At 39.3% G+C, this 24685-nt stretch overlaps 2 protein-coding genes across 4 annotated transcripts; one reads left to right on the top strand and one right to left on the bottom strand.

Annotated features, from left to right (window-relative positions):
* Positions 1–1798: 1798 nt before the first annotated feature.
* Positions 1799–6297, bottom strand: LOC110840142 (uncharacterized). Its single transcript, XM_087357159.1, has 5 exons — positions 6026–6297; positions 5728–5821; positions 4874–5011; positions 4586–4685; positions 1799–4456 (listed from the first exon to the last, which is right to left on the bottom strand). The coding sequence occupies exons 1-4, from the start codon at positions 6038–6040 to the stop codon at positions 4591–4593; spliced, it is 342 nt and encodes a 113-aa protein (XP_087213285.1). The 5' UTR covers positions 6041–6297; the 3' UTR covers positions 1799–4456; positions 4586–4590.
* Positions 6298–11412: 5115 nt separating this feature from the next.
* LOC110840141 (eukaryotic translation initiation factor 4 gamma 1-like) lies at positions 11413–23583 on the top strand. Of its 3 annotated transcripts, none has more exons than XM_087357040.1 (4): positions 11413–11551; positions 12349–12476; positions 22100–22253; positions 23257–23583. In XM_087357040.1, the coding sequence occupies exons 3-4, from the start codon at positions 22128–22130 to the stop codon at positions 23542–23544; spliced, it is 414 nt and encodes a 137-aa protein (XP_087213166.1). In that variant the 5' UTR covers positions 11413–11551; positions 12349–12476; positions 22100–22127; the 3' UTR covers positions 23545–23583. The 3 variants fall into 3 exon arrangements, 2 of the variants coding, with proteins under 2 accessions (XP_087213166.1, XP_087213165.1); XM_087357039.1 differs by lacking the exon at positions 11413–11551 and adding an exon at positions 11890–12082 and having other exon boundaries at positions 12222–12476; XR_002546779.2 differs by lacking the exons at positions 11413–11551; positions 22100–22253; positions 23257–23583 and adding an exon at positions 14641–16845 and having other exon boundaries at positions 11885–12476.
* Positions 23584–24685: the final 1102 nt, after the last annotated feature.

The following is a 24685-nucleotide window of genomic DNA, read 5'->3' as shown; positions in this document are numbered from 1 at the left end:
TATCAACAACTGCACATGAGTTATGGGCCCATTTCAAGCAAGACGAACACCGGATCCACCCTTCAATAGACTGCGAATAAACATCGCCACAATACAGGCACTCGTCATCTTGATCGTTTTCTCTACTTTCAATAAGGGCAAAACGGGTTACCCCGTCCTGCACCGAGTATGCTTTTTCAGGTTAGGATTGTCCCATCAAAAATTACACCATGAAAATAAATAAAAATGTTGTGTTTGAGACTTTCAAGAAAACACTTTGTACTATGCAACATTCAACAAAGTGGATATGAATAATCAATAGGTCTTACCTTCACTGGAAGTTGAGAAAAGTTTCTAAAATGTAGGAGAAAAATAAACCACGGGCTATTAAAACAAAAACTGTAACCGTAAAATGGCGCTGACTGAATAACGTGATCTTTACTGTATGCTAATAAAATTTCACCTGGTCCCGATAGATGGCAACGCATTTCAGGCGAAATGAAGTCGATACCACGTATTGCGCCGTGGCCCCGTCCAGCCAACGGTTCCCCGTCATAAAACATCTAGTTATGTAACAAATTTTTAGTAAACAATAACTCTATTAAAATGTGAAGAGTTAACAGTCGCTGTCTTCCTCACATACCTTGAACATTCCTGTTAATTTTTTCCAACCCGTCTCAGACGTGCACATTCGAAAGAAAAATTTCTGTATGAAGCCAGGAAAGACTCAGAGGACAGGATGACAAATATAAATTTCTTCCCATGGTCGATAATACTTGTGGTTCTCGTCTTTTGTACGTACATTAACGGTGCATGGCCCAATTTGACATTATGAAGATGTTGCATTGGGAGCGATGAGTAACTGCCTGTATAATGGTAATAAGGACTTTGAACATAACAAGCACATTTTATGCTTTGCAGAAGATTTAGTATGTCAAGACACTGGATAGTAAAATGAGAGACATATTGTACTTAAAATATGCAGCTGTTTAACAATACAAGAAAAATAAAAATGTTACCAATTGTGTAAATCATAACAAAGTTGGAATTGCTGCAGAGTGGTAATTCTTTGCTGTCAACCAAGGCAAAAGACCTTGTAATGCTGTACGTAGAAAGCAGTCCCGCTACATCCATATACGTCTCTTGGGGGGAGACGGGGTAGAGCTAGTACTCATACTTGACCTCGGCACTAGATGATGGTGAATAGTCAGCATCATGCCCTGGTTACTCTTTAACTCCAGGACAGGAAATCAGGTACCCATTGGATAGGAGGCTGGGTGGGCCCCAGAGATGGTCTGGACGCAGAGGCTAGAGGAAAAGTCCTCTGCCCCCTTCGTGGATCAAACCCTAGTCGTCCAGCTCGTAGCTAGCCACTATACTGACTCAGATATCCCAGTAGGTGGCACAACATAATGGCAGGCAGCCAGAGAAAGCCCCCAGTGTCCTAATGACAAGCAAATACTGACAGCCAGACTGCTATGAATTTGCACAAAAAGACATGAATGCAATAAAACACATGAGTCTTGATAGATGTCACGTAAACAGGGCTACAGGAACATTTCAGTAATTGCACATTAGTATAGCCTCCATGGAAAGCCACAGAAGAGCATTACTGAAGAAACTGATGGTCACTAGATGATTAAATGCTAGCACATTCGTGCAACTATTAAGAAAATTCTATATAAGCCATAATACTCTTACCTAAGTAGCCTTCGTTTCTGCTTCATTGATAATGACTTCAGGAATTCTACTTCAGACATTTCTGATTCCTCATCTACATCTTCACTTGGAATAAGGTCTTCCAAAGAAACACCACATGCTCTTGTAGCAACTTTATTTTAGTCATGTAATGTCAACACAATAATAATCTGGATGCATCAGGATTATTTATTACACATGTACTGATGCTTTTATCCCGGAATGAATATCTGTCACAATCATATCAGCTTACATTTCTCCAGTGCATTTTATTGCACTGAGATGTTGAGTTTCTTAATCTACAGAGCTTAGGTTTCTTGCTCCGCGCTAATTCAAAATGTGCTAAAATTCACAAAACTCAGAACAAGCTATTAACAAAACATTTTAATTGCTTATCTTACCAGATTTCTAGAGAATCTTGTCTACTGTGGAATACTAAGAGGACTCCTTGCCATAGCAAGACTGTCCTCTCTCATTTGTTGGGCAACAATCATTCGATCCAATGAATCACCTGCCTGGTCAGAACTTCATGCCTGATTATACATTGGGCATTCCTTATCCGCAAACTGAAACAGTCTTAATTGTCCCAGCAATACAGACACAAGCTTCCTTATTACATACTGCAATATACCTCTCTAACCTATTTCTCTCTTACACAAGCAAGCTGTTCTTTCGATAGTCTACAAAACAGTTCAAACAGACTCCAACACCACACTATTCACAACACTTCATTGCGTCCCTCACACACACTCAGAGCACAGCAATTTTTTCTGATCAAGCCTTCTACACAACAGCATTCCTACAATGGCCAATTTGTTTCCTAAATTTATTTTACCAGACTAATGGGCTGAGATGGCAAGCCTGGCAAAGTTTAGACCAGAACATCAAAAACTGCAGTAATTTTTTTTGCTCATATCTACTGGTATGACAGGTGACTCTGTAACTGTCTCAGTATTCAGACATCTGCATTATAAATTTCACTGTGGAAGAAATTGTTTCATAGATGGCTCTTCTACAGAATTACAGATGTCTTGGCCTGACAGACACCATCCTCAAAGCTCTGGAAGGCCATGGTATGGATACTCTTATCATCAGTGAAATGCAGAAACTTACAAATCAACTCTAGACACCATCTTGTAATGACATTGCCATAGCATATTGCAAGTAACCCAGTATAATAGACAGTTCCTCCTCAATCATAAACTTTCATGACCTAACAATTGATCTACACAGAATCAGGTGTCCCACTCAATGATGTCTCCTCACATGATCAGCCACGTGAGTTGTGATCAAAACTCAATTCTCATGAGCAAGACTTTGCTGAAATAGGTTGCAATGAGAACTTCACATCTTATACAGGTAACACACCAATCCCAAAAATATTCAACACAATGACTGGCTTATATTACAGTCATTATGGCAAGGTCCACAATGATCAGTCTGAAGATCACTGCCATATCCATTACATCAGTTTTCTGAAATCCAAAATCACCTGTGAAAATCATCAACATTTATCTTATCATTCTAATCAGTGTTATGATCATCCAGCACACAAATCTCCATTTGGTCAACAATTTCATCTTTGCCATTATCATTTTCTGAATCTACTACCAGTCCATTACTCAAAATCGTGACAGACAGAGAATCAGGTATGGACAGGCCCTTATTGTTCTTTCCTAATTCCAGAGCATAAAGAACACCAAACAAGCAGTCATTATGGAGGACCCCAAAGTGGTGTGATGGTCACACACCATGTGGTCAGGTGTTAGCGAGGATGGACATAGGTAGGATTGACGAATGGCGCAAGTTATAGAGTTGGTGCTGCTGTTACTGGCCCTCAGTGGCATCCTGTGTACCTTGGAGACGCTAGGCTATTACTGTAACTTCCTACCATCGTGTTGTCAAACTGCATCTCGCGGCCCTGGTTGACTGAGTGTGATACCAACAAAGCATAGCACCGCTAGAGGTCTCTCTGCTGTTCCATTCATCATTTTCTATTATGTGACAAATCTCACCTATGAACAAAGACCTGCACTTACAAGTAGCCTCCAGCAGCTGTCATGATAAGATGGATGTAGTAACACACCACTATTTTGCCATCGCAGCTGGACAGATTCTGCAAGAATGATAAAATTCTGTTCTGATGGGTTTCTATCAATGCTGTTTCACTGGGCCAGTCCCTGGGGCAGAATATTCTGCAGGGCACCTTTCCTCATGGAAGTTCTTCTGGGACAAGCCAGTTCAGTACGTAGGTTTATGTTGCTTGCCCAAAGTATAAAGGTTCAGAGGATACCAAAGATCTGGGTCAGCTGGTGATGCAACACAGCACCCATTCAAGTAATTCCTGTGGTTTGTGCCCAAGAACTGAATGTGATTCTCTAAATGCCAACATTCAGCCAGGAATGGCAGGTGACCTCCTGCTTCCCACTCCATCATAAACTGAATCTTTGGAGGAATTCTCTTTAGGTGGAAGAGAAAGTTGTGGAGATCCACTGGATCATGATGTCAGACAACAAAGGTATCGCCCACAAACCCACAAACCTTAACCAACACCAGCTGTGCCTCAGAATGTGATGTATATTTGTTGGCTATGATGTGGGATAGTTGATGGCTCCATGCCCACTCCATCTTCCTGCTCATAGAACCAATCATCAAACAGAAAGTAGATCAAAATGAGTGCTGGTTGACTCATTGCATATTTCCTCGAGAGCAGAGATACAGAACCACATCATCGCTGACCACTGGTGAGCTGTGGGACTGAGTGGAGTGACCGAAGGTCCTGCATGGTGTCAACACCCAAGAGCAACATCAACAATAACAAGATCAAACCCTAGTATCAGATAATCTCTCATAATGAACAGACACTCTGACATCACAGAGTGCCATAATACTAAGCCTGCCTCCTTACCTGTATTAATGTGACCCCATTTTGACACTTGATGCACCACACATCGCAAACCTGGATGCCAAATGGGTGACCCCTGATTTCTGAATCACCTTTGCAGTAACTGAGAAACGGAGAATATTTAACATATTATCAAAAACATCTTCCCACAGGTTAGTTTTCTAAATGAAGAAGAACCGTCAGGGTTCTTCTTCAGAGCATGGGCAACCCGGCTCTTTGATCTATGATCTACAGTCAAGGTAATTTTGTACTTAATTTAAGCTGCAAATATGTTAGTCTTCCACTTCTTACCTCTCCCATAGTTTAAAGTCCGTAACATCTGCAAATTGTATGGTTTTTTAGGTAGACATGAGCTATGTCCTATGATGTGCAGCAGCTTTTCTGTTGGAACCGAGTGTGAGAGGTAAGTGGAGCTTAGTATCTTGAATGCTGAAATTTAATCAAAATCATGTGTTGACTTCCGTTTCAATAACATTTTAACATTTATAATCGGGGCTATGTTCATACAGTTTTATGAAGGAATAAGCTGACAGCAAGAAGGGGGTTAAAATACTAAATCAAATTTCTGAAACTACTGGTGTATTTCCATACTCTTTAAGTGGAGCTGGGCATGAGACAGTGGGAAGGAAGAGACTTGTGAAAAATTCTGAACTGGATATGACTGATCTCATACTCAGGACATTTGGCAGTCATGCATGTTCAGTGGCCTTTGCCGTGATCATTGCTTCTCTGTAAATTGGCCAATCTCAATGTGAAAAATCCTCTTAAAGGTAAGGATATATCCAGAGCTTAATAAGCATTAGAGCATGTAAACTAATGGGAGTGGAGATATGGCTTCACACATTCTTCACCACATTGACACCAGATGGTGTGAGTGGACATTACGCACAAGACTCGGTGGAGTACAGAATTGGTCTGGCCAAAGTGGCAAAGAGGAGGATATATAACTTTGCTGCCAAAAATTGCATCGTGGTTGTCCAGTATGTAGTCTATTCACTGTAGTGAGTAAACACTTTCAGGACAAACATAGATTTCAGAGAACTGCTCATGAGCAGCAATTTCTTTTAACTCTTAAGGAGTTCCTACCATCAAAAGAAAACAGTCTTTTACAGTAAATGTCATAACTTAGAAATGTAGGCTCATACCTGAATTACTTAGGCTCCAATGGGAATATGTGACTTCCAATTGGCTGTATAATGTAGTAGCATAAGTTTCTAATCCTGGAGTGTAACCGGCAGCCTGTAGCAAGGCATTTAAATCCTACATTCTTGTACAGCATATGTTAATGTCTGCAGTATATAGTAATATCTATAAAACTTTCTAGGACTATCCAAGCTTACAAAAACAGCAGCTTCTTAAAAAGTCTTGCAAACATAACCTCTCTTTCATTTATATCCCCCACATTTTAAATGCATTCTTTTGAAATAAAACTTTGTCACTTACAGAATCATCACTCATAAATCTGGGCTCTTGTTACCACCATCATTGCACTATATTAACATTCACCTTTGAAGCAATTGTACATTTTGTGTGATGCAAACCCAATCGTGTTTCCCCACACTCTAGTCACAGAATGTCAACCTAATAAAAAGTTCATGTACTGTTGCATCAGCACTAGCTAATACCCATGTTGAAGCTCTCTTCTATATTTTATACCAATTCAATTAGTCAACTGAATAATAAATTGCTCAATTAAACAAGCCATTAATTCAGCACAAACATCTAGTAAACCAATTCAGTATTAATTGTGTTTGTAAAGCAATTGACAAGGTTATGTACTATAGACTACGCTCTAAATTTATACCAACTACAAATTGGTCCCAGAACAGTTTCATTTCAAGTGCCAGCCACTCAGAAGAACACAATATTTTGTAAACTGGTTGTTTCCATCCTCAGGTTAAAAGAGACAGTATTGACAATTTTTACCCACTGCTTCTGTCTCTGCTGTTGAAATCAGCAGGGACATTCAGCCCCTTAGAGGTTCCAAATGTGCTTGACTGGATGGAGTTCCACCATTAATAATTAAGGTTTGTTTTGACAATTTAATGTTATTCTTATCTTTTATATCTAATCTCAGTTTAACAAATATGTCATTTGTCTTTGCGGAAACAAACTGCTCTTGTTTCAGTGTTCAAAAATGGCAACTGTACCATTGTTACTATTTACAGACCTATTCCTATCCTTACCAATGTTTCTAAAATATTTCAACTTAACATTCATGATCATTTGTACAATTTCTACTTCTCTGTGTAAATCTGTCGTACATGTACCAACTTGTTTGTCTTTTCCACTTTGGCCAAGACGAGAACCAACATATTGACAACTTGAGACTGTTTAGTCTAGATTTTCTGGTTATTAAAGATATCAAACCTTCATTGCCATATCAACAAAATAATACCTTCAATATAATCACCAAAATTATGAGAACAATATAATATACAGATACGACAAAACCCTCTGAAAACGAATTAAAATTTGAATGTTTCATTATAACAATAACAAATTGAAATCACATCCATGAATAAATTAAGAGAAACTTACATCTGTTCAGAATAATTTTCTTTTATTTTCTCCTGTCTAGAGGCATAAAGATTAAAATACAAGTATCTAAAATTTTATTATTCAATGGCAGTCTCCCAGGCTGAAATGCTGCACGTTTTCCTCTGAAACATTGGTAACCATCTACAAGACCACCAGTTATTAATATCTGGAAAATCACTTTTGACATCTCGGCCACCATCACAACTTAAGATCTCAGTTTTACTAATTTCATTGCATGGATAGGAAATCTGATATTTGAGAACAAGGTTCTGTCGTAAATCTTTGGATCTAAGAGAGGGACAGCAACAGGATTCTGGAGAAAACTGAATTAAGAAAACTTTCATAATTTCTTTTCTCCATCAATTGTTATTAGGATGATTAAATCAATGAGGATACGATGGCTGGGATACGTAGAATGCATGGAAGATAAGTGGAGTGGATGATGTCGAGTGTGGGAATGTTACTGAACACAGATGTATAGATACAATTGAAAAATAATGAGAATACTTGACTACACTATATTTCGATCCGCAGATTACAAATTCGTCTGTAATACACACAATATGCTCAAAATATGTACCTCTCACAGACTGAATTTCAAATCTGATGCTTTTATGTTTATCGCCGGTCTACAATGTGCCCAATGTATAAGATGAAAACGTCGTTACCAGTGCAGGTATCTTACGTGTTTGGAGGGTATGACCAGAGATCAACTAATACCGTAATACATGTGTATGACAGCCTTTCCCTATTTGCTTGTTGCAGGTTATACAGCATTCAGCGCAAAAATAATTTATACATCGCTTAAAAAAAAGAGTAAAGCTGTCCCTATATGTGCCATGTAGGGCTCTAGCAAAATATAAATCACTTAATACTTTTTTCTACCTATGGACCTACGGAAAATCGATACTGTGGGCAATGGGCCAGTGTACAGCTGAAACAATAAAATTATCCCAGGTGACCACTGCAAATACAAGTTAAATTCAGCGGGACGCAGTAGCTAATAAACATACCTACACATTATGAAATATTGTTACACAATGATTATTTTACCAAAATGCAAGAATTTGGGTGTTTTATTACTCTGACAACAGAAGCAACGTGAAGATAAAATTTCACTAATGTTTACAAGAGTATATATTTGATGTAGGAGAAATATCTAAAAATATGCACAATGCCCCATACTAAACAGTAAAGTCCTAATTAAACAACATATATCACCCTATAACATCATAACCAAGATTTTGGTGCTATATTCACATTTGCAGATGTATGTACATAAATGAGTAATTTGTCACCTTCTGATTGAACTTATTACATCTTAAATAGTATCTTTGAATTCCTTCTGTATCTAACATCTAAACTAACAAAAACTAGTCTTGTTAGACACAATACTCCAAAATCAGCTTCACTGCTGCATCAACTGAAAAGGTTATGCAGCGTCAATGAAAGACTGCCAATTCTTAAAAAATGGTGCTTTGCATTAAACACCAAATGAATGTGGCACATTAATGGGCTGAGGATGAGAAAAAATAAGAACTAGTACTAGGGAAGGATTCAAGTCAGATACCTGTCATATATGAAGCAGATGCCATGTGATGCAAAGATTAGTGCTGAACAGTGAAGGAAACGGCTCCAAGATTGCAAAATATCACAGCAAAACAATGGTTGATATCTACTGCTTATAGATGAGAACTTGAATTCCATCTTTATTGGGTTTGAATTTTTATTGCCACCAATATGTATCTAGGTATAGCAGATTTAATTAATTTATACAATTACAAAGAATGGGTAGTGTATTCCAGACTCCATTTTGGAGTACACATATTGTCAAAATACATTCCTTGCAACTTTCAATATTTCACCAGCCTTGATGGTCATCATTATTGCAGATACAAAACTATTACATACTGACAGAGACAATGACTACAGACCCAATAGAGCTCCCAGGGAAATACTCAGCACACACTCTAGCACAACAGAGAAACGAGGGAAGATCCTACGGGGGAATATCTTGCTATACCGATCCTAAGTTAGGCCAGGTGACCCTCAGACACAGCGATGATAACTACATCTTAGTTAAAACAGACACTGTAAACATCCTAGTCATGTATTTCAAACTCCATACAGACGTAGAAACAATAATAGCAACAATAATGAGCGCGACATCACTAATATATCCTGAAGATCCAGTAATAATAGCAGGAGATTTCAACTGCCAAATAGATAAGACCACGCAAAGGAGCAAACTGCTAGTCGAAGCTCTCGAAGAAGAAGGCTTTAGGCTAATAAGCAATGCAGAGCAAAAAACATATCTCGCACCCAATGGAAGCAGCATGATAGATATCATATTCTGCAGAGGAAATAACATGCGTGTAAGACAATGAACAGTGGACTAGTTGTCTAGCCTAGCGCCACTCAGAAAACACGTCCCAGTCATCACCACCTTCGACATGCTGACTAATGCAATGTCAGTCCATCAGAAAAGAGCCACAAAAGTATCAAGAAAGCTTGATTTGCATGTCCTAGCAGAAGCAAGAGAGGAAATGGAGTCAACTCAACTAGCCATACAGAGCAGTGTTACGAAAGCAACTCAACAGATACAACAGCTACTCCAGTCCACAATAATCCCTGTCAAGAAAAGACAAGCAAAGCCATGGTTCAATGCACTGTTACAGAAAAAGACGGATTACTCTACAAGCCTTACACTAAGCAAAACTCTCAGGACTCTCCCAAGACTTAGAGACATACTCGATGGGAAGGAACCAGTACAAAATCCTTCTTAAGGATAAAAGGAACACTTATATGGAAAATGAAGAACTGAAACTAGCAGCAGCAGCCGTCACTGACCTTTTTGTGGCGCTGAGAGAAAGGAAAGTACCAATACCGCCCACCATCCACATGGAGACTTGGTAAACACACTTTACAGACATTCTGAAGCCGACTGGAGAAAATTGAGCCTATCCCACACTGCCACCATCAATAACAAGGACATACAGACCAATCTCCACAAAAGAGATTACTGAAACAGTAGCAGGTCTCAAAAGAAACAAGGCAGCTGGGCCAGATGATATCTTCAATGAGCACATCATAGTCTCCTGTCCGCTACTCATAGAAACTTGGGAAGTCCTCTTCAACCACTGCCTGAAACTTGGTGAGCTGCCAGATCCCTGGATGTCTCGAATATCAAAATGATATACAAAGGCAAGGGTGCCACTGACGGCCCCAACTCATGCAGGGGAATAGCACTAGAAAATAGCTCATTCAAACTGCTGACAACCATACTAACGAAAATAATCACGAAGATAGCTGATCCACAAATCCCTCAACAGCAGTTGGGTTTAGAAGAGGCCGCTCCTGCTTACAAGCAATAGAAAACCTGCTAAACGATATCAAGGAGGCTCTTCGAACCCCAAGTACTACACAATTTTCATTGACTAAACAACAGTGTGAACAGACAGATACTTGCTGGAAAAGATAGGACTGGATAAAAGCACATCCATCCTAATCCATAACATCCTGACCCACAACCTGGTAAGAATCGACGACACCGTAACGATATCAAAAGAAATCGTATAAACCAAAGAGGTATTACAAGGGAATCCACTAAGCCCACTCTTATTCAACATCCCCACGGCCGACATCACGAAAGTATGTCTACCCGCAACGCCGCTATATATCTATGCTGACGATATGGACCTAGGCTCGACGAATAAAAGTGACTTGCAGGAAACATTCAACCGACTAGTAACCTGGGCAGAACAAAACAGGTTACAAATCAACCAAGAAAGGACAGTACAGATGGTATTCAGGAGAGGAGGAAGGAAGACAGCGGAAGACACAGTCTACTTCAAACAGGAAACATTGAAAGTCACTAATGCATTTAAGTACCTGGGAGTAACACTGCAGACTACAACGAAGTCCTACGGATCCACATTAAGGGGAGAGCCATCGTAGCTACCAAAGGGATGCTCGAAATAAAAAATCTAAGACAATTTAGCCTTGAAACCGCTGTAAGACTATTCGAAGCTAAAATTGTCCCACTGCTAACCTATGGAATTGAAGTTGCATGGCCCAACCTAAGTCTGAAAGACGTAAAATCACTGGAAAACGTCAAGGCACGATTCGTGAAAATTACTCTTGGAATTTCAAAATACGCGCCATCAAGACTGGCCAACGAGCTAGCGAAGGAAACGTTCGAGATGGAATATCTACGTAACAGACTGCTGCTGCCATCTACGGAGAGGATATAGGAAGTGAAAATGGGAGAATATATGGTGGATTTCTACACCACAATCGCGATGACCGACCGGGCATGAACAGGACCGAACCAACCATTGCGTCACGCAATAACAGAGGCTGGTAGTTCACGGCTACCCCCACAAGATTTGTAAAACGAAACTCTACCACGAACCAGGAACCGAATATGTAAGTGAACTATATGATCAACGATGCGACAGATACCACATAACAAAATGTAAAAACAAAACCAGATCAATCAATGAATGAAAACGATTAGGACGTACTAAATACAGGAAAACTTTCTTATGCACACCTGTGCGCTTTTCCTATATTATTATTATTGTTCGTCACAAATTATGATTCGTGAATTGTATTGGAAAGTAGCTTCAAATAATCCTACTGATATTTCTTCATAGTTCTATTTAAACGCGGCCAATGGTATGAGACTCCGTTTGCTGTCAGCGATTATGTTTCTGTCTTTTAGTGCACAGATAACTGATTTTCGAAGCTGGAGTTGAATGTTTCATGTTAACCAACATTTCGGCAAACAAAGCAGTTGCCTCTTCGAGGTGGACCATGTGGTACATAGGTTACAAGAGTAGTTTTGTTTGGGAGGTGGTATCTTTTCGACTGTTACACATTGTGATGTTTATTAAACACAAAGGAATTGTAGGGAAGGTTCCGAAGTGATCTTCATTGTGCGAAAACATTTAGTTGGTATTAAAATTTGAACAACTTTTTTGTTTTTAACGCTCTGACGTTAAACCCCGCCTCGATTGTTATGCACTTTATATTTGTTTGAGAAATAGTATTGTGTTTTATAGTGTTATTTCATGTAACCCTTTTTATGTAACAGGCACACATCTAAATAAGTTGTGTGTCAAATGACAGAATGTCTATGTGAGGGGCCCATGAAGACTGGGGTGGCTGCCCCATCCTAAGAACGGTACTGGACACACATAAACATACACCAATATTTTCAGAACCCCCCCAAGACAGGGTCTAGGAAACTCCCACACCCAGCAGCAAACCAGAGACTTTGTCAACATTCGGGCTTTCAAGCGGAATTTCTCATTTCAGTATCTCCTAGAGCAGCGTTTCTCAACTTGTGGTACGTGAACTAAGTAAGAAGTCAAAAGATATAAATACATTTTCCCTGAACTCATTTGGTTAGTGGTACATGAAGTGTGTTGAATTAGAATTAGTGGTATGCTGGTGAAAAAGAGTCAGAACCCCTGGCCTAGAGAACATCTGAGTAATGCCCCTGCAATTCTTGTAGCATCCATACTAGAGAGTCCTCCATGTTATCTCTGATAACTTCCTTGGTCTTCCTAGTCATGGATAAGTCTTTCAATCACACAGGCATCTTATTTTGGAACACTAGAGGAATAATTCCAAACAATTGTAGTTTTAAATAATTTATAAATTGGTAATATACCCACAGCACTCATCAATGAAACATGCTTTAAATCTGCCACAGATTTGAGTGCCCCAACCGATGTAGGTGAGAATGAAGTAAATACCTTTGACGTGAATGTCCTGGTAAGCAAATAATGATGTGCGCATGCATATCCTTCCTGAGTCGAGAACATTGGTCTTTGGTACAAAGATATTTCTGACATGTCAGTAATTGAATTTGTATCCAAGGAAAGGACAACTTTTCTGATGATTCTGTTATGTCTTCCCACTCTTTGTTTATTTGTTTAAATCTTGTCAGTCAAATCACAATAAAATTCCTATTAAATATTAAAATATTACTAAAATTAACATTTAAATATTTAAAATGATGTTCTCTATCGAAATGTTCGATTTACATTAGAACATCACTTTTTACACGACATGTTTCAGTTCTAGAAGAACCATCTTCAGGTGTATAAAATTATATAAACTTAAATATAATTTCTTAAATGCAACTTTTAGTCAGATGTTTATCAGATTTCAAATGATGTTTTCTTCCCACTCTTATTGAGGTGCGAGTTATTGAAGCTTAGTTCTTATAGAGATTGCTTTCATAGGGATATTTAACCATATAGTCTGGTATAAATTGATTAACATTTCTGAGGTGCTTACTGCCTCTGAAACTTCAGTGAATTTCTACCAGACTACATGATGCAACACTCAGGAAGGTAGCAAACTTCTTTATTTATCTCCATGACAGCCTGATATCTCATTTTGCTTCTTATGGTTCAAAGTAGGCTATGTAGTGCTGTGTTAAATAAAGAAAGATATTACTCACTTCAGCAAAGATCTTAGTGACAGAATGATCAGAGAAACATGTAGTGACATGATTTTGCAGTTAAGCTAACATACAGAAGTAAAGAGTGAGGAACAGAATTGTTATTTTCTTATATTCTTGAGGTCTGAAGGTTTTAAAACCCTGTCACAGTTGCATGGCACATATAAGAAACTGTGAACTGTGACTGCTTATTCACATTGCAACAAAAATTATGCACTTCAAATGTTTTAAGCCTGAAATAAATTATTGACAGCTTTATACAGCCTACCAAAAACCCTACTGCAACCCTGAAGATGGAGGCAACATGCTCTTCTGAAATGACCAAAGTGGCACAACATTGCAGGGTGCAACATGACGAGATCACAAAATAAAAATGTAATGGCTTTAAGTTATCCTTTATGTAGAACATATATTAGTCACAATGCTGGAATTATGAATTCAGATACCATTTTAATATAGCTGTTCAAAGTGACTTCCTTGTGCTTGCAGGTAAGCTTCACATCTCGTTGACATGTTTCGAAATAATCGACGAAGCTCTTCTTGGGATATTGCCAAAATCAATTGTCATATATTTTCTTTAAGTTCTGCAGTGTGCAGGTTGTTTACATAAACTTTGTTCTTCAGCATGCCCCACAGGTAAAAATCACACGGGTTGAAGTCTGGGGAACGCGGAGGCCACTGATCGATAACTTGTTCACTAAACACTTCTCTTAATGCTAACATCGACCGATCAGCTGTGTGAGCTGTAGCATTGTCTTGCACGAAGAAACCGTAAGTCTTTTCTTCATCGGCCATTTCTTAGAAAAAGGGTCTAACTATTAAATTTACACAACGTTCACAATTTACCCGCACACTGCAGAAGCAGTTAAAGAAAATATTCGACAATTTCCCACGAAGAGCTTCGTCGAGTATTTCGAAACATGTTAACGAGATGTGAAGTTGCCTGCGAGCACAAGGCAGTCACTTTGAACATCTTTTGTGATTTAAAGTAAGAACAATTAATGTAATAACATGTATTAGTGACGAGAAATATTCGTAGTTCGCTGTTACTAGCGGCACCGAAACTGACTCGCCCGTGACTCACGCGCACAAGTCCCGCCGACGTCAACAGAGCGCCGGCCGACCACGTAATGCAAGCACTACCGCAGCCTCATAAATTGTAGACCCGGTATTATAAACCTGTAAGTATTGTTAGCTCTGTACATTATTACTGTTCATGAATACAACTGGAACCATCAAATGTGAGTTAAATGTTAATATAATTTCACTCCTGTTTATAGAAAATCTGTTCGGGTTAAAATATTTCATACAGAAGGCATCATTCTAACATTGCGCATAAAAAATTATTTAAAACTTACTTACTAAATTCTTACGCTTATTTTGTTCGACAAATGTGCATTATTAGTGTTCATACTTTCAAATGTAACCGCCTGTATCTCTATGTACGCCTTTCTGGCATGGCGTACATCCCACAGTTTTACACTGTATAGCAGATTAAGCAAATGCCCTCGATACAAAATACGGGACATTCGAGTGTTTGAGGTGCTTAAAAATAAATGCGCAGGGAGCATAAGAACAAATAAATTTATTAATATACAATAACAGATTTTAAATATACATTATTGCCTACATCTTTACAAATTAATATGGAAAAATATACTTGATTTTAATAAATGCCACACATATCTAATAATATTTGTGGCGGTGTCATCAGGCCGGTCGTTGGAAATTTATTGTTGTCAATTGTTGGATATGAATACCTTATAAAACAACTTGTCTTTATCAGTGCATTTCCCCCACTGTTTCTGTGTGAAAACAGCGCACTCCTTTACTTCGAACATTTTTCGCACATCGTCCTGAAAAGAGTTTGCTGTTTTATTACACGCGGAAAAAACGACTCGGCCATCCCGTCTTCTAATTGAAACTGTATATTTGTAGCTGGGTATGTTCCGTAGGCCCGCGTGGCAAAGACGAATGTAAACATTATTCTGCTTAATTCTGGTCGTCATGAAGAACGTCTCGCCTAAAACGAACATGGCTTCGTGACGATCGCAACTATTTGGGTCGTTACAATTAATAACTGCACTCAGCGTCGCTGTTTCTCGTGTCTTGTCACTTGGTAGGTAATGAATTTTTCGGATGTGGGTCTTGACCTTGCTCAAATTGTCCTTCCAGGGGCATTCTACACTCGCGATAGAAGAGAAAGGGCATTTAATCGGACGGTGACCGCACTCTCCTTCGTGTGTCCTTGCATCCTGCGGATAAAATGTCTTTCTGCATCCTCTTTTTGAGTGTTGGCACGGAAACCTCATTTTTCTAACCAAATTTTCTGCAAGTAGGTTCCTGGCTTTTGAAAATTGGAACCTGCAGAATGGACAGGTCAGAAGTTTCTCTCTGCAGCTGGAACAAGTACTGTGCCCGTTCACGCACATGGCGATTGGTGTTAGCATGTACTCCGTACACACTGGACACTCCACCTCCTTTAGCAGTTCTTTGAAGCCGGGAGCCATTACTGGATTTTAACGTCCAGACCTTGAAGAAAGAAAGACATTGTAGCAGTAATATGGGGGATAGTGTGAATGACATCTTCGGATTAAAAGAGTTACGAAATTAATTCACGAGTTTTTTTCGAATTGCTGTAGAAATTGAACTATTTACCATAAATGCAGACAGTATTTGGAGCACAACAACAATGTTTAACAATTGCATACAAATCCTCACGATGTCACAGAAAATTACAAATAAAAATTCAATAGCCAGAAGGCAAATTACAGTTACAGCACGCGAGACGAACAATCAAGATGAAAAGGTAACAACAAGGAGATTATCAAACAACACACGAGTGCATAGGACGTTAATGCACAAAGAAAAATTGCTACTGAATGCATCAGATGTTTGTAATAATAATTTAAATAAATAAAGTAAAATAGATTTTCGTAGAATGTGATTACGAGAAGCCATCTTCCTTACAAACACATGCACGCCCCAGCAGACAACATCAGCAGTTGATGAGCGTCTAGCGAAGGGAATGTTTTTAATCGAAGGAGTGCGACTGAACATAGAAGAATCTCTCAGATTCCGAGCAGGAATGCGGACACCGACAGCTTCCAGAAGGGAAGAACAAGCATTTAAAACCGCGGTAAACTTTCGTAAGAGACAGCACATCACTGCAATAACCCTTCTCACAATTGTAAATGATAACCTGTAAATGTAATGAGCAATAATATTAAATAGGAAAACCTTGGCTCACCTTTGTGAATAGCAGGAGATCTCGATGTCCGCAGGCAGTAAAAGTTGAATTATAAATTAAATATTAATCGAACGAGTGCGGGACACTGTCACAAAATTGTTACTAAATCAGAAAGGTTTTTGCTAATAATTCAGCACAAACGTATCTATAAGCACTTTATAGACAACCTCTTCACAGCACAATTCGTTCCAGAATGACGAATGCCGATTGTTGCCTACTATTTATACCAACACAACAAAGCAGACGTAACAAATGACGCAACAGTCAGTAGAGGGAGTGCAATACGGTTCATTCTAGCGTGCATAAGGACTGAGAAATGAACCTTATGGCATGCCAGCCGAGATTGTTGCACGTGTTCGTATTTTATAACAACACCAGCGTTTCATATTTACACATTCTTTGTAGTTACAGAAATACAAATTGGATTACTCCAAGTTATAATTTGTAAGAAATCAAAAATTAATATTAAATATTTTCTATGATAATGGAAATTAATTTAAAAGTAATGAAACGAGGCTTGAAGTAAATTTTGCAGTTTAATTTGCCCTTGTTTAAAAATAACGTCGTGTTTTTTATACTTTTTCAATTTTAAAGACAATTTTTGAGGGGCCCGGACGCTGTTGAACCCATCGCCCCTGCGACAGGGAAAATGTTTCCTTCCTTCGAATCCCGATTATTCATTTTGAATAGTGAAAGAACGCAGGAAGGTAAGAACTCTGGGAAAAGTGTCCTGAGTTCGATTTCTTTCAAGGGCGGTTCCTTTGGCTCCGAAACTAAGCGAGACAGAAGAAGGGATCAGAGTTTTTTGCTTCGAAGAGGAGATTTCGGAAACGAAGGCCTCGACACTGAGTTCGAGACCCGACAAAGATGATTTCTGTTGACGGGAAAGCACCCACGAGAAGAAATCGACGCCAAGGCAAAATTCTTTCGTTTCGGAGAGGAAATTACGGGGTCTAAGGTCACGGATACGAAAACAGGGTAATTTTACGGGCGTATTAAACGACGCACGTTCAATGATGAGGCCCATAAGCTACCGGGTGTTTCCGAATTAATCTGCTGACTTTGTGTGGTTATAGAAGCCTTGATTTTTTATTTATTCATGGTTTATTTAACGACGCAAGTTTTTACCCCCAAGGCTTCCTTCACTGTTTTGAGGCATTTGCGGACATTAGCCACGAGGGCTGAGATACACGTAGTTTGATGGGTATATATGAGCTGCCAATACACTGTACAAGGTTGCACAAAATGTGTCCAAAATTGGAATGTGCAGTTCAAAATTATTCCGCCATACACACACATGACAGCAGCACTGTTGTATTTCCTGGTGGATCCCAATGAAGTCTGTGGGCCAGACGCTGGTAAGACTGGGAAATACTTCAGAAACTTCTGATACACACGGGCTGATAAATATATCAGAACTCAAACAGCTCACAAAATGCATTTGATAAAACTACCTACAAATCTGTGCACTGTAACTGTCACAGAAGTGTGGAACATCTTAGGTTGATCTAAGTCCTATGCTTCTTGGTTCCTATTTAGTATTTATTGGGTGTGTGATTTATCAAGTCCTTCACAGCCTTACAAGCGCCTTTTGACCTGACCAACTGGACCATTCCCTTGTACGACATTTAGAAGCACAAGCAACTTGCTTTGGTCTCTGGAGTGTCAGCGTGCACATTCTATCCCTAAATATCGTTTCAAGATTAAACTTCCTAATTCTAGGCAAAACTTCACTGATTATACGCTCAAAAGAATCTGGGAGTCTAAAATGTCAAATTTCGGAAACTGGGAGTAAAGTAGATCCTAATGCTGATTCACTTTATTGATAGAGCTACCAAAACCGGTTGAACTTCTTTATTTCCCCGGGAGATGGCTCAACGAGTATGAAAGCTCCTCTGTTCATAGTACCAAGAGTACTCAATAGAGTGCATCCGCTACCGCACAATAATATTGATTTTAGTTGGACAGGTTTCGCCTGCGTGAAAGAACGCTGTATGGAACACAGATTTTAAGATCACAAATGAAATGAGGCAGTGAAATTTATTTTACGCATTACTTTTACGAGGTGAATACGGACCTGTCCCTCTGATCCAGTAACCAAATCAGCCAACATCTCTTCATTAAATGTGGCGTGAACAGAGTGCACTGCAAGCCTTTTTAAGGAGTAATTAGATTTGTGTCAGCCCAGCGGAATTCGGCGTACTAATTCACAATGTTCTTTATTAAAATTGCTAAAGAAAAGAGATTCTGGAACGAACTGTGGATTAATATAAGACACAAAATACAACTATAAAATTGTCAAGTCCAAATTGTAGGCATATATGAAAAATATAATACCCACCTATCATATATTAGCCAACATAGACATATGCTTATTTTGCATGCATCGCGTTAAAGAGCAAATGAGCATGAGAACAAGTCATTTGTCTTTTATCTCTGAGTGCGCTTAGTCCAGCTTAGGTCGTTGCAAATATTCCGTCCCAGTCAGAGGACACGCACAAAACGTCGGAACAGTTTCTTATTCTCACGGTCGGCAATTGTTAGCCCCACGACAACCCACAAGTCCGAGAATCACCCCTTGTCGGCTGTCCGCAAATGCTTATCCGAAACACTCCGTATCTGACGGCCATAGTCGATCGTGATGCTGGTTTTGTGTGGGCTGCGGGGCGAAGTTCCCGCCCTCTCTCTGCGTTCAGTCTGTTTCTGGGGCTCACCTAGCCTGGTATCCCGTGACCACCGAGGGTCAAGCAGGCCGAAGCGTGAAGAAGACGCTTGAGCACAGGAACAATTATCGCATCAACGAATTATCTGAGACAGAACCAGAATATACGCCACAAAATTCTCCAACTTAACGAAAGTAAAACCACGAAGTACTCAAGACAAAGCTGACAGGTTATCCAAGCGATATTCAGTTCGAATCTCGTTCAAAGACACAATCCCCACCTTGTGGAAGGCAAAATCCTTAGCAGTTCCTAAAATCCATTTACACATTCGCCCTGTCCCATTCACAATTCATAACAAACTTAGCATCCGCCATTCGAAGCCGCCTGTGAGATTAATGAAACTCTGTGGCACCATAATCTAAAAAAAAAATAGATTCAATTCCTGTCCCCTCTTAAAACACGCCCAAAATATCGGCTTCATCCAATCGCAGTAAACTAACATGTTGGCACCGGCTAACCCCAGCTTCCTGGTTCTTCTCAGTTACTTTAAAGCATGCACAGAATGTACTCCCGCGGTTTATCTTTCATAACCATCCTGTCATATTTAAATAATGGATACACAACATTATCAGTTGATAGAGCGTTGAAGGAACAACAATAAACACTACCTTACAAGTCATGATGTACGCCTTCTAACTGGTTTACCCATCAAACTACGTGTATCTCAGCCCTCGTGGCCAATGTCCGCAGTCAAGGAGGCCGTTGGGGTAAAAACTTCGAAGTCATCCCTCTGTAGGCCTTATCTCCGCCTGGACCACCTTCAGGGCTCTGACGTCACCCCAGAGAACAGCCTAATTTCTCGATTTCGCACGTACAGTTCACGCTTGAGGCGAAAAATCCAATTGTCGGGAGTTGGTAGACAGTCCAGTGCTTCAAAAACATTCGTGTGCACAAGAACTTGTCATTGGGGCACATTTTCATACACCTTTTATTCTTAGCCACCAAACTACGTGCTTTATTCATCAGCCGGTCGAATGCGGTAAATTATATTACCACAAAAACTTTTCCGATATTTGGGTAACCCTAAAAGTTGTACAGCACTTTACTTTTGAGACATCTGGTGGCATCCGTTTTAGTCGACAGTAATACAGAACGAAGCCAGTTTTGTGCTTCCAAACAATAAAATAGGATTTATCAATGGATTTAATGCTCGGAGCTTCTGAAAGTGCGTCGTTAAATAAACTATGAATAAATAAAAAATCATAGACTCCTATAACCACACAAAATCACCAGATTAATTCGGAAACTCCCGGTAGCTTATGGGCCTCATCATTAAACGTGCGTCGTTTAATACGCCCGTAAAATTACCCCGTAATTGAATCACTCTTAGTCTTAGACCTGTCCAGAATGGGTGACCCTACTAGGAGCCGAAGCCCGTGCCCGCATAGCCCTAAGGGTCATTTGAGTACGCAAGCCTCCTCACCAAGCAAAATGTATGGGCCTTTGACAAGGTGGTGATACCTTCGAGGGGGTTTTCTTTCTAATATTCCCCTGAAATTTGCGAAGAATTTAGAATATTTAAAATAAATGTCTCCAAGAAGATGTTTTCTGTGTTGTTCCATAATGTGTCAAAATGAGGCAGAAATATCTACGTATGCTTCACAATTCTGCTGCTTATCTCATCATAAAGTCCACACTTCGTCTTCTTTTTGTTTCATGAAGATGTATGTATCCTGCCAGGGCACTGATGGATTAACTCTGTATATAATCAGAGGACTGAAGGTTAAAGTCCTGCTCCACTTAAAATATCCATAGGCTTTTAATATGTCACACAACCCCTTTGAGGAATTGCATGTATCGCAATTGGAACAGTTGAACAATCTCTTGTTTATTGCTTTCCCATACGTGTGATACAACATCTTGCTCTGCTGTGCTTGTTCACACAGTTCAGTCAGATCTCACCTTGCCCCTGTGTGGATTGCGCCCCATGTCAGTTACGGTTTCTTACCATCAAAACACTGTGACGTTCCTGCTCAATTAAATGATTCACAGCACTACAACTCCGTATTTTTCCAGTATGTAAATTGTTACGTAAGTCCGGAGGGGAAAATAATTTGTACTCTGTAGAGTTTGTGACACCCTCGTTGTGTGAAGTTGTCATCGTTAACTTTAACGTCACGCAAGGAACCAGAAGAACAGAGGAAGCTAAAAACAAATTATATGTATTTTGTTAGGAACAAAACCTGTGAAAATTAATGGAACCGCAAAACATGTAAATTACATTGAAATGTGCGTTGCAGTAATGTAATTATTTAATTTGAAGTTTTTAATACTCTGTCTGAACTCTTTTAACAGCTTTTTCCAGGGTCGCCTTGAGAAACCACGCAAAAGAAATTATATTTCACATCAGAAATATATATCACACACAAGAGATTGAATAAATGAAATTAATTTAAAAAAGTTATTATTTTAAGGTACAAATGTTTCTGTATCTTGCAGAGACGAACTACTTCGCTCGTGTTCTTTTTTTGGATTTTTACTATTGTCTTAACTCAACCCATTGAAATATTTTTTGTACATTACAGATTTGTTGGCGAGCTCTTCAAATTAGGGATGCTGACAGCGAGCATAATGCAGCGATGCATTAAGCGTGTTCTTGTGGAAGGAGACGAGCAGTCGTTGGAGTGTCTGTGCAAACTGCTCACGACAGTGGGGGCTGATTTAGAGAGAAAAAACCAAGTATGTTTGTGTTAATTTTCAAATAGTTTTAGTTTGCAGTTTTCTTACAGTTTAATTTATTGCCCTCCTTTGAGTTCTACGGAGACCCCAGGCATATATGTAAGGTATGACACAAAAAAGCAGTGTGTGGTAGTGTTTGTTCTCTTTCAGTGTCTGGTTTCTGTCTCGTAACATGCAAGTAGTTCGTAATTGTTACGCGTTCTTGGCACGAATTGTATAACGAGAAGGCATTATGGGCTGGTCATGTCTGTCCGGTCAATTTAACTTGACAGACTTGGATGAAATTTGATATGGAGTTTGTGCTTTTTGCACGACCTCGCTCACGTCATATTTTGAATATCCTACTACAGGTGGTAAGATGGTGATGGACAAGCAGTTTTGTGAGTTAGAAAATTTGATGTTGCAATCTGGTGGCCAACATGGGAACTACTGCGGAAGATGGATTTAATACTTGTAAATGCACATCATAAAGAATACATAAAGATATTATGCGTATTCTGATATTAAATACCTTTCCGAGATTGCCTACGAGATTCTGAAAGTGTTTCTGTGTGATGAATGATCACCATGACATGTTCTTCTGCATTTCTTTGTACTCCTCCTACCTGGGTCACGCTCATAGGATTAAAATAAAATGCCTGATGCTGTAGTGTCAGCTTGTCCCTGTCTAGCGCAAAGGAAATCTTGCTCAGTATTGGGTTAGACTTGAATGTTTCCTCCCGTCACCTCTGCTGGCTCATGTCAGAATTCACTCACTGTCACAGCACGAGCAAGCAGTACCATGCCTAGGCTCAGCCACCAAAAATCTCTGTTTAAGTGTTCGTGTAGATGAGACGCACATTTACATTTAGTTAGTGACGGTAACCTTCAGAGCTCCCTTTAAATTTACACGTGCCTTCCCGCACAGCATGTGCTATGTGGACTTGATGAGTTTTCTAGTTTCATGTGTCGGCTCTTAAGCGTAAGGAGTGAAATGTGACTTGAATTTTCTGTGTTCTTGCAGGACCTGTCCGAGTGCTTCAGCAAAATGAAGGAGCTTTCCCAGAAGAAGGGACTGCTTTCAAGTCGTATCAGGTTCATGCTGCAAGACGTCGTAGACCTCCGGAAAGACAACTGGGTCCCGAGAAGGACTGCATCAACCCCCAAAACAATGGCCCAGATCCAGGTTGAACAAGAGGAGGGAGATTATATTACGAGTTTTAAACAAAATTTCCCTCCCAAAACCTCACACCTAAGAGAGGGCGTGGCTTATAAAACACCAACCCCATTTTGTACAAAAGCGAAAAGTTAAATTGTATTAGTTAAATAGTGATTTTATTTAAATTGTTTTGAGTTTAATTGATTATATTTTAGTTAAATACCTTAATTGTTTTAGCGAAAAAGTTAAATTGTATTACATAAATAGTGTTTTTAATTAAATTGTTTTTAGTTTAATTGTTAGATTTTTTAAATAGTTGAATTGTTCCAATTAAATATGAATTGTATATTAAAGAATATTAAATAAAAAGCATGTTTCTTCCTGCCTGCCTTCTTAAAAAAGCTTCCTCTATTTGCTGTATGAATGTGAACAGAATGTTTCCTGCTCCTTCTACATACGAAGTTACATTACTCTCTTTTAATATTCCTTGGTGTCTCCCTAGCGACTTCCTCTCTTCAGGTTTCAAGACCTCAACTTCACGCGAATTTCCCGCTGCTCGTTTACGTACCAGAAGTCGCGTTTTATTAGGGATAAGAGAGGTGAAGGCGAAGGACGTCCACATGAATGATACACGGTCTCCATCTTCGGGGCATCATATTCGGAACTTTCGTGGTGACGCAAATGGCCCCTTTGTCACGGGGACTGGGTAAAGTCTGGCTTCTTTAATGGACCTTCCAGTAATTACGCTTTCCCGAAATTATAAGAATTAGATAAAGCGCGTACAAAATGAAGTCACAAATAGTTCTTGTGCCTACACATGACTACGAGTTTCATCCACCGGACCATTTTAATGGCGTCTGGTAACTGTGATTCTGCCGAATGTTCTCGATGGAAAACTTGGTTTAATATGAACAAGTTAAATGAAATTCCTGCTTTACACACGCCTGTCCATCTGCGTGTCAGCATCTTTACCCTCTAGGACCCCTAGACGGATTTTGATGAAATGATGTACGAACGTCCCTACATTGCATGCCACCCAGAATTTACATGTTTGTCGCTTAATCGATAATAAGAACGTGGCGAAACTAGCGCTCATAAATATTTTGACTGGGTGGCGGATGGAAAATTAGGATATTTCACAGAGATAAGAAGCATATAAGTGCCACAAATTTAAGTGATATTTTCAAAATAATTTTCTCTAAATTAATTAGGCGCAATTTAAAATATACAGAAGAAAACATTCCCTTAGGAGGATTTAGCGAAAGCATTCAGATGGAAGTATGCTTCCATCTTG

The sequence above is a fragment of the Zootermopsis nevadensis genome, unplaced genomic scaffold (assembly GCF_977971745.1).
Source record: "Zootermopsis nevadensis isolate Lab colony 2312 unplaced genomic scaffold, Znev_1.0 Znev_ptg000028l, whole genome shotgun sequence".
NCBI classification, from domain to species: domain Eukaryota; kingdom Metazoa; phylum Arthropoda; class Insecta; order Blattodea; family Termopsidae; genus Zootermopsis; species Zootermopsis nevadensis.
This window is presented reverse-complemented; position numbering and strand designations above follow the sequence as displayed.

Excerpts from the sequence above, each read along its gene's own strand:
- LOC110840141 (XM_087357040.1), top strand. The coding sequence starts at position 22,128 with ATGCTGACAGCGAGCATAATGCAGCGATGCATTAAGCGTGTTCTTGTG. Across the intron at positions 22,254-23,256 it reads ATTTAGAGAGAAAAAACCAA|GACCTGTCCGAGTGCTTCAG; the intron begins GTATGTTTGTGT and ends GTGTTCTTGCAG.
- LOC110840142 (XM_087357159.1), bottom strand. Across the intron at positions 5,012-5,727 it reads TTGGAGCCTAAGTAATTCAG|CATTCAAGATACTAAGCTCC; the intron begins GTATGAGCCTAC and ends ATTAAATTTCAG. Across the intron at positions 4,686-4,873 it reads GACTTTAAACTATGGGAGAG|TTACTGCAAAGGTGATTCAG; the intron begins GTAAGAAGTGGA and ends TCCGTTTCTCAG.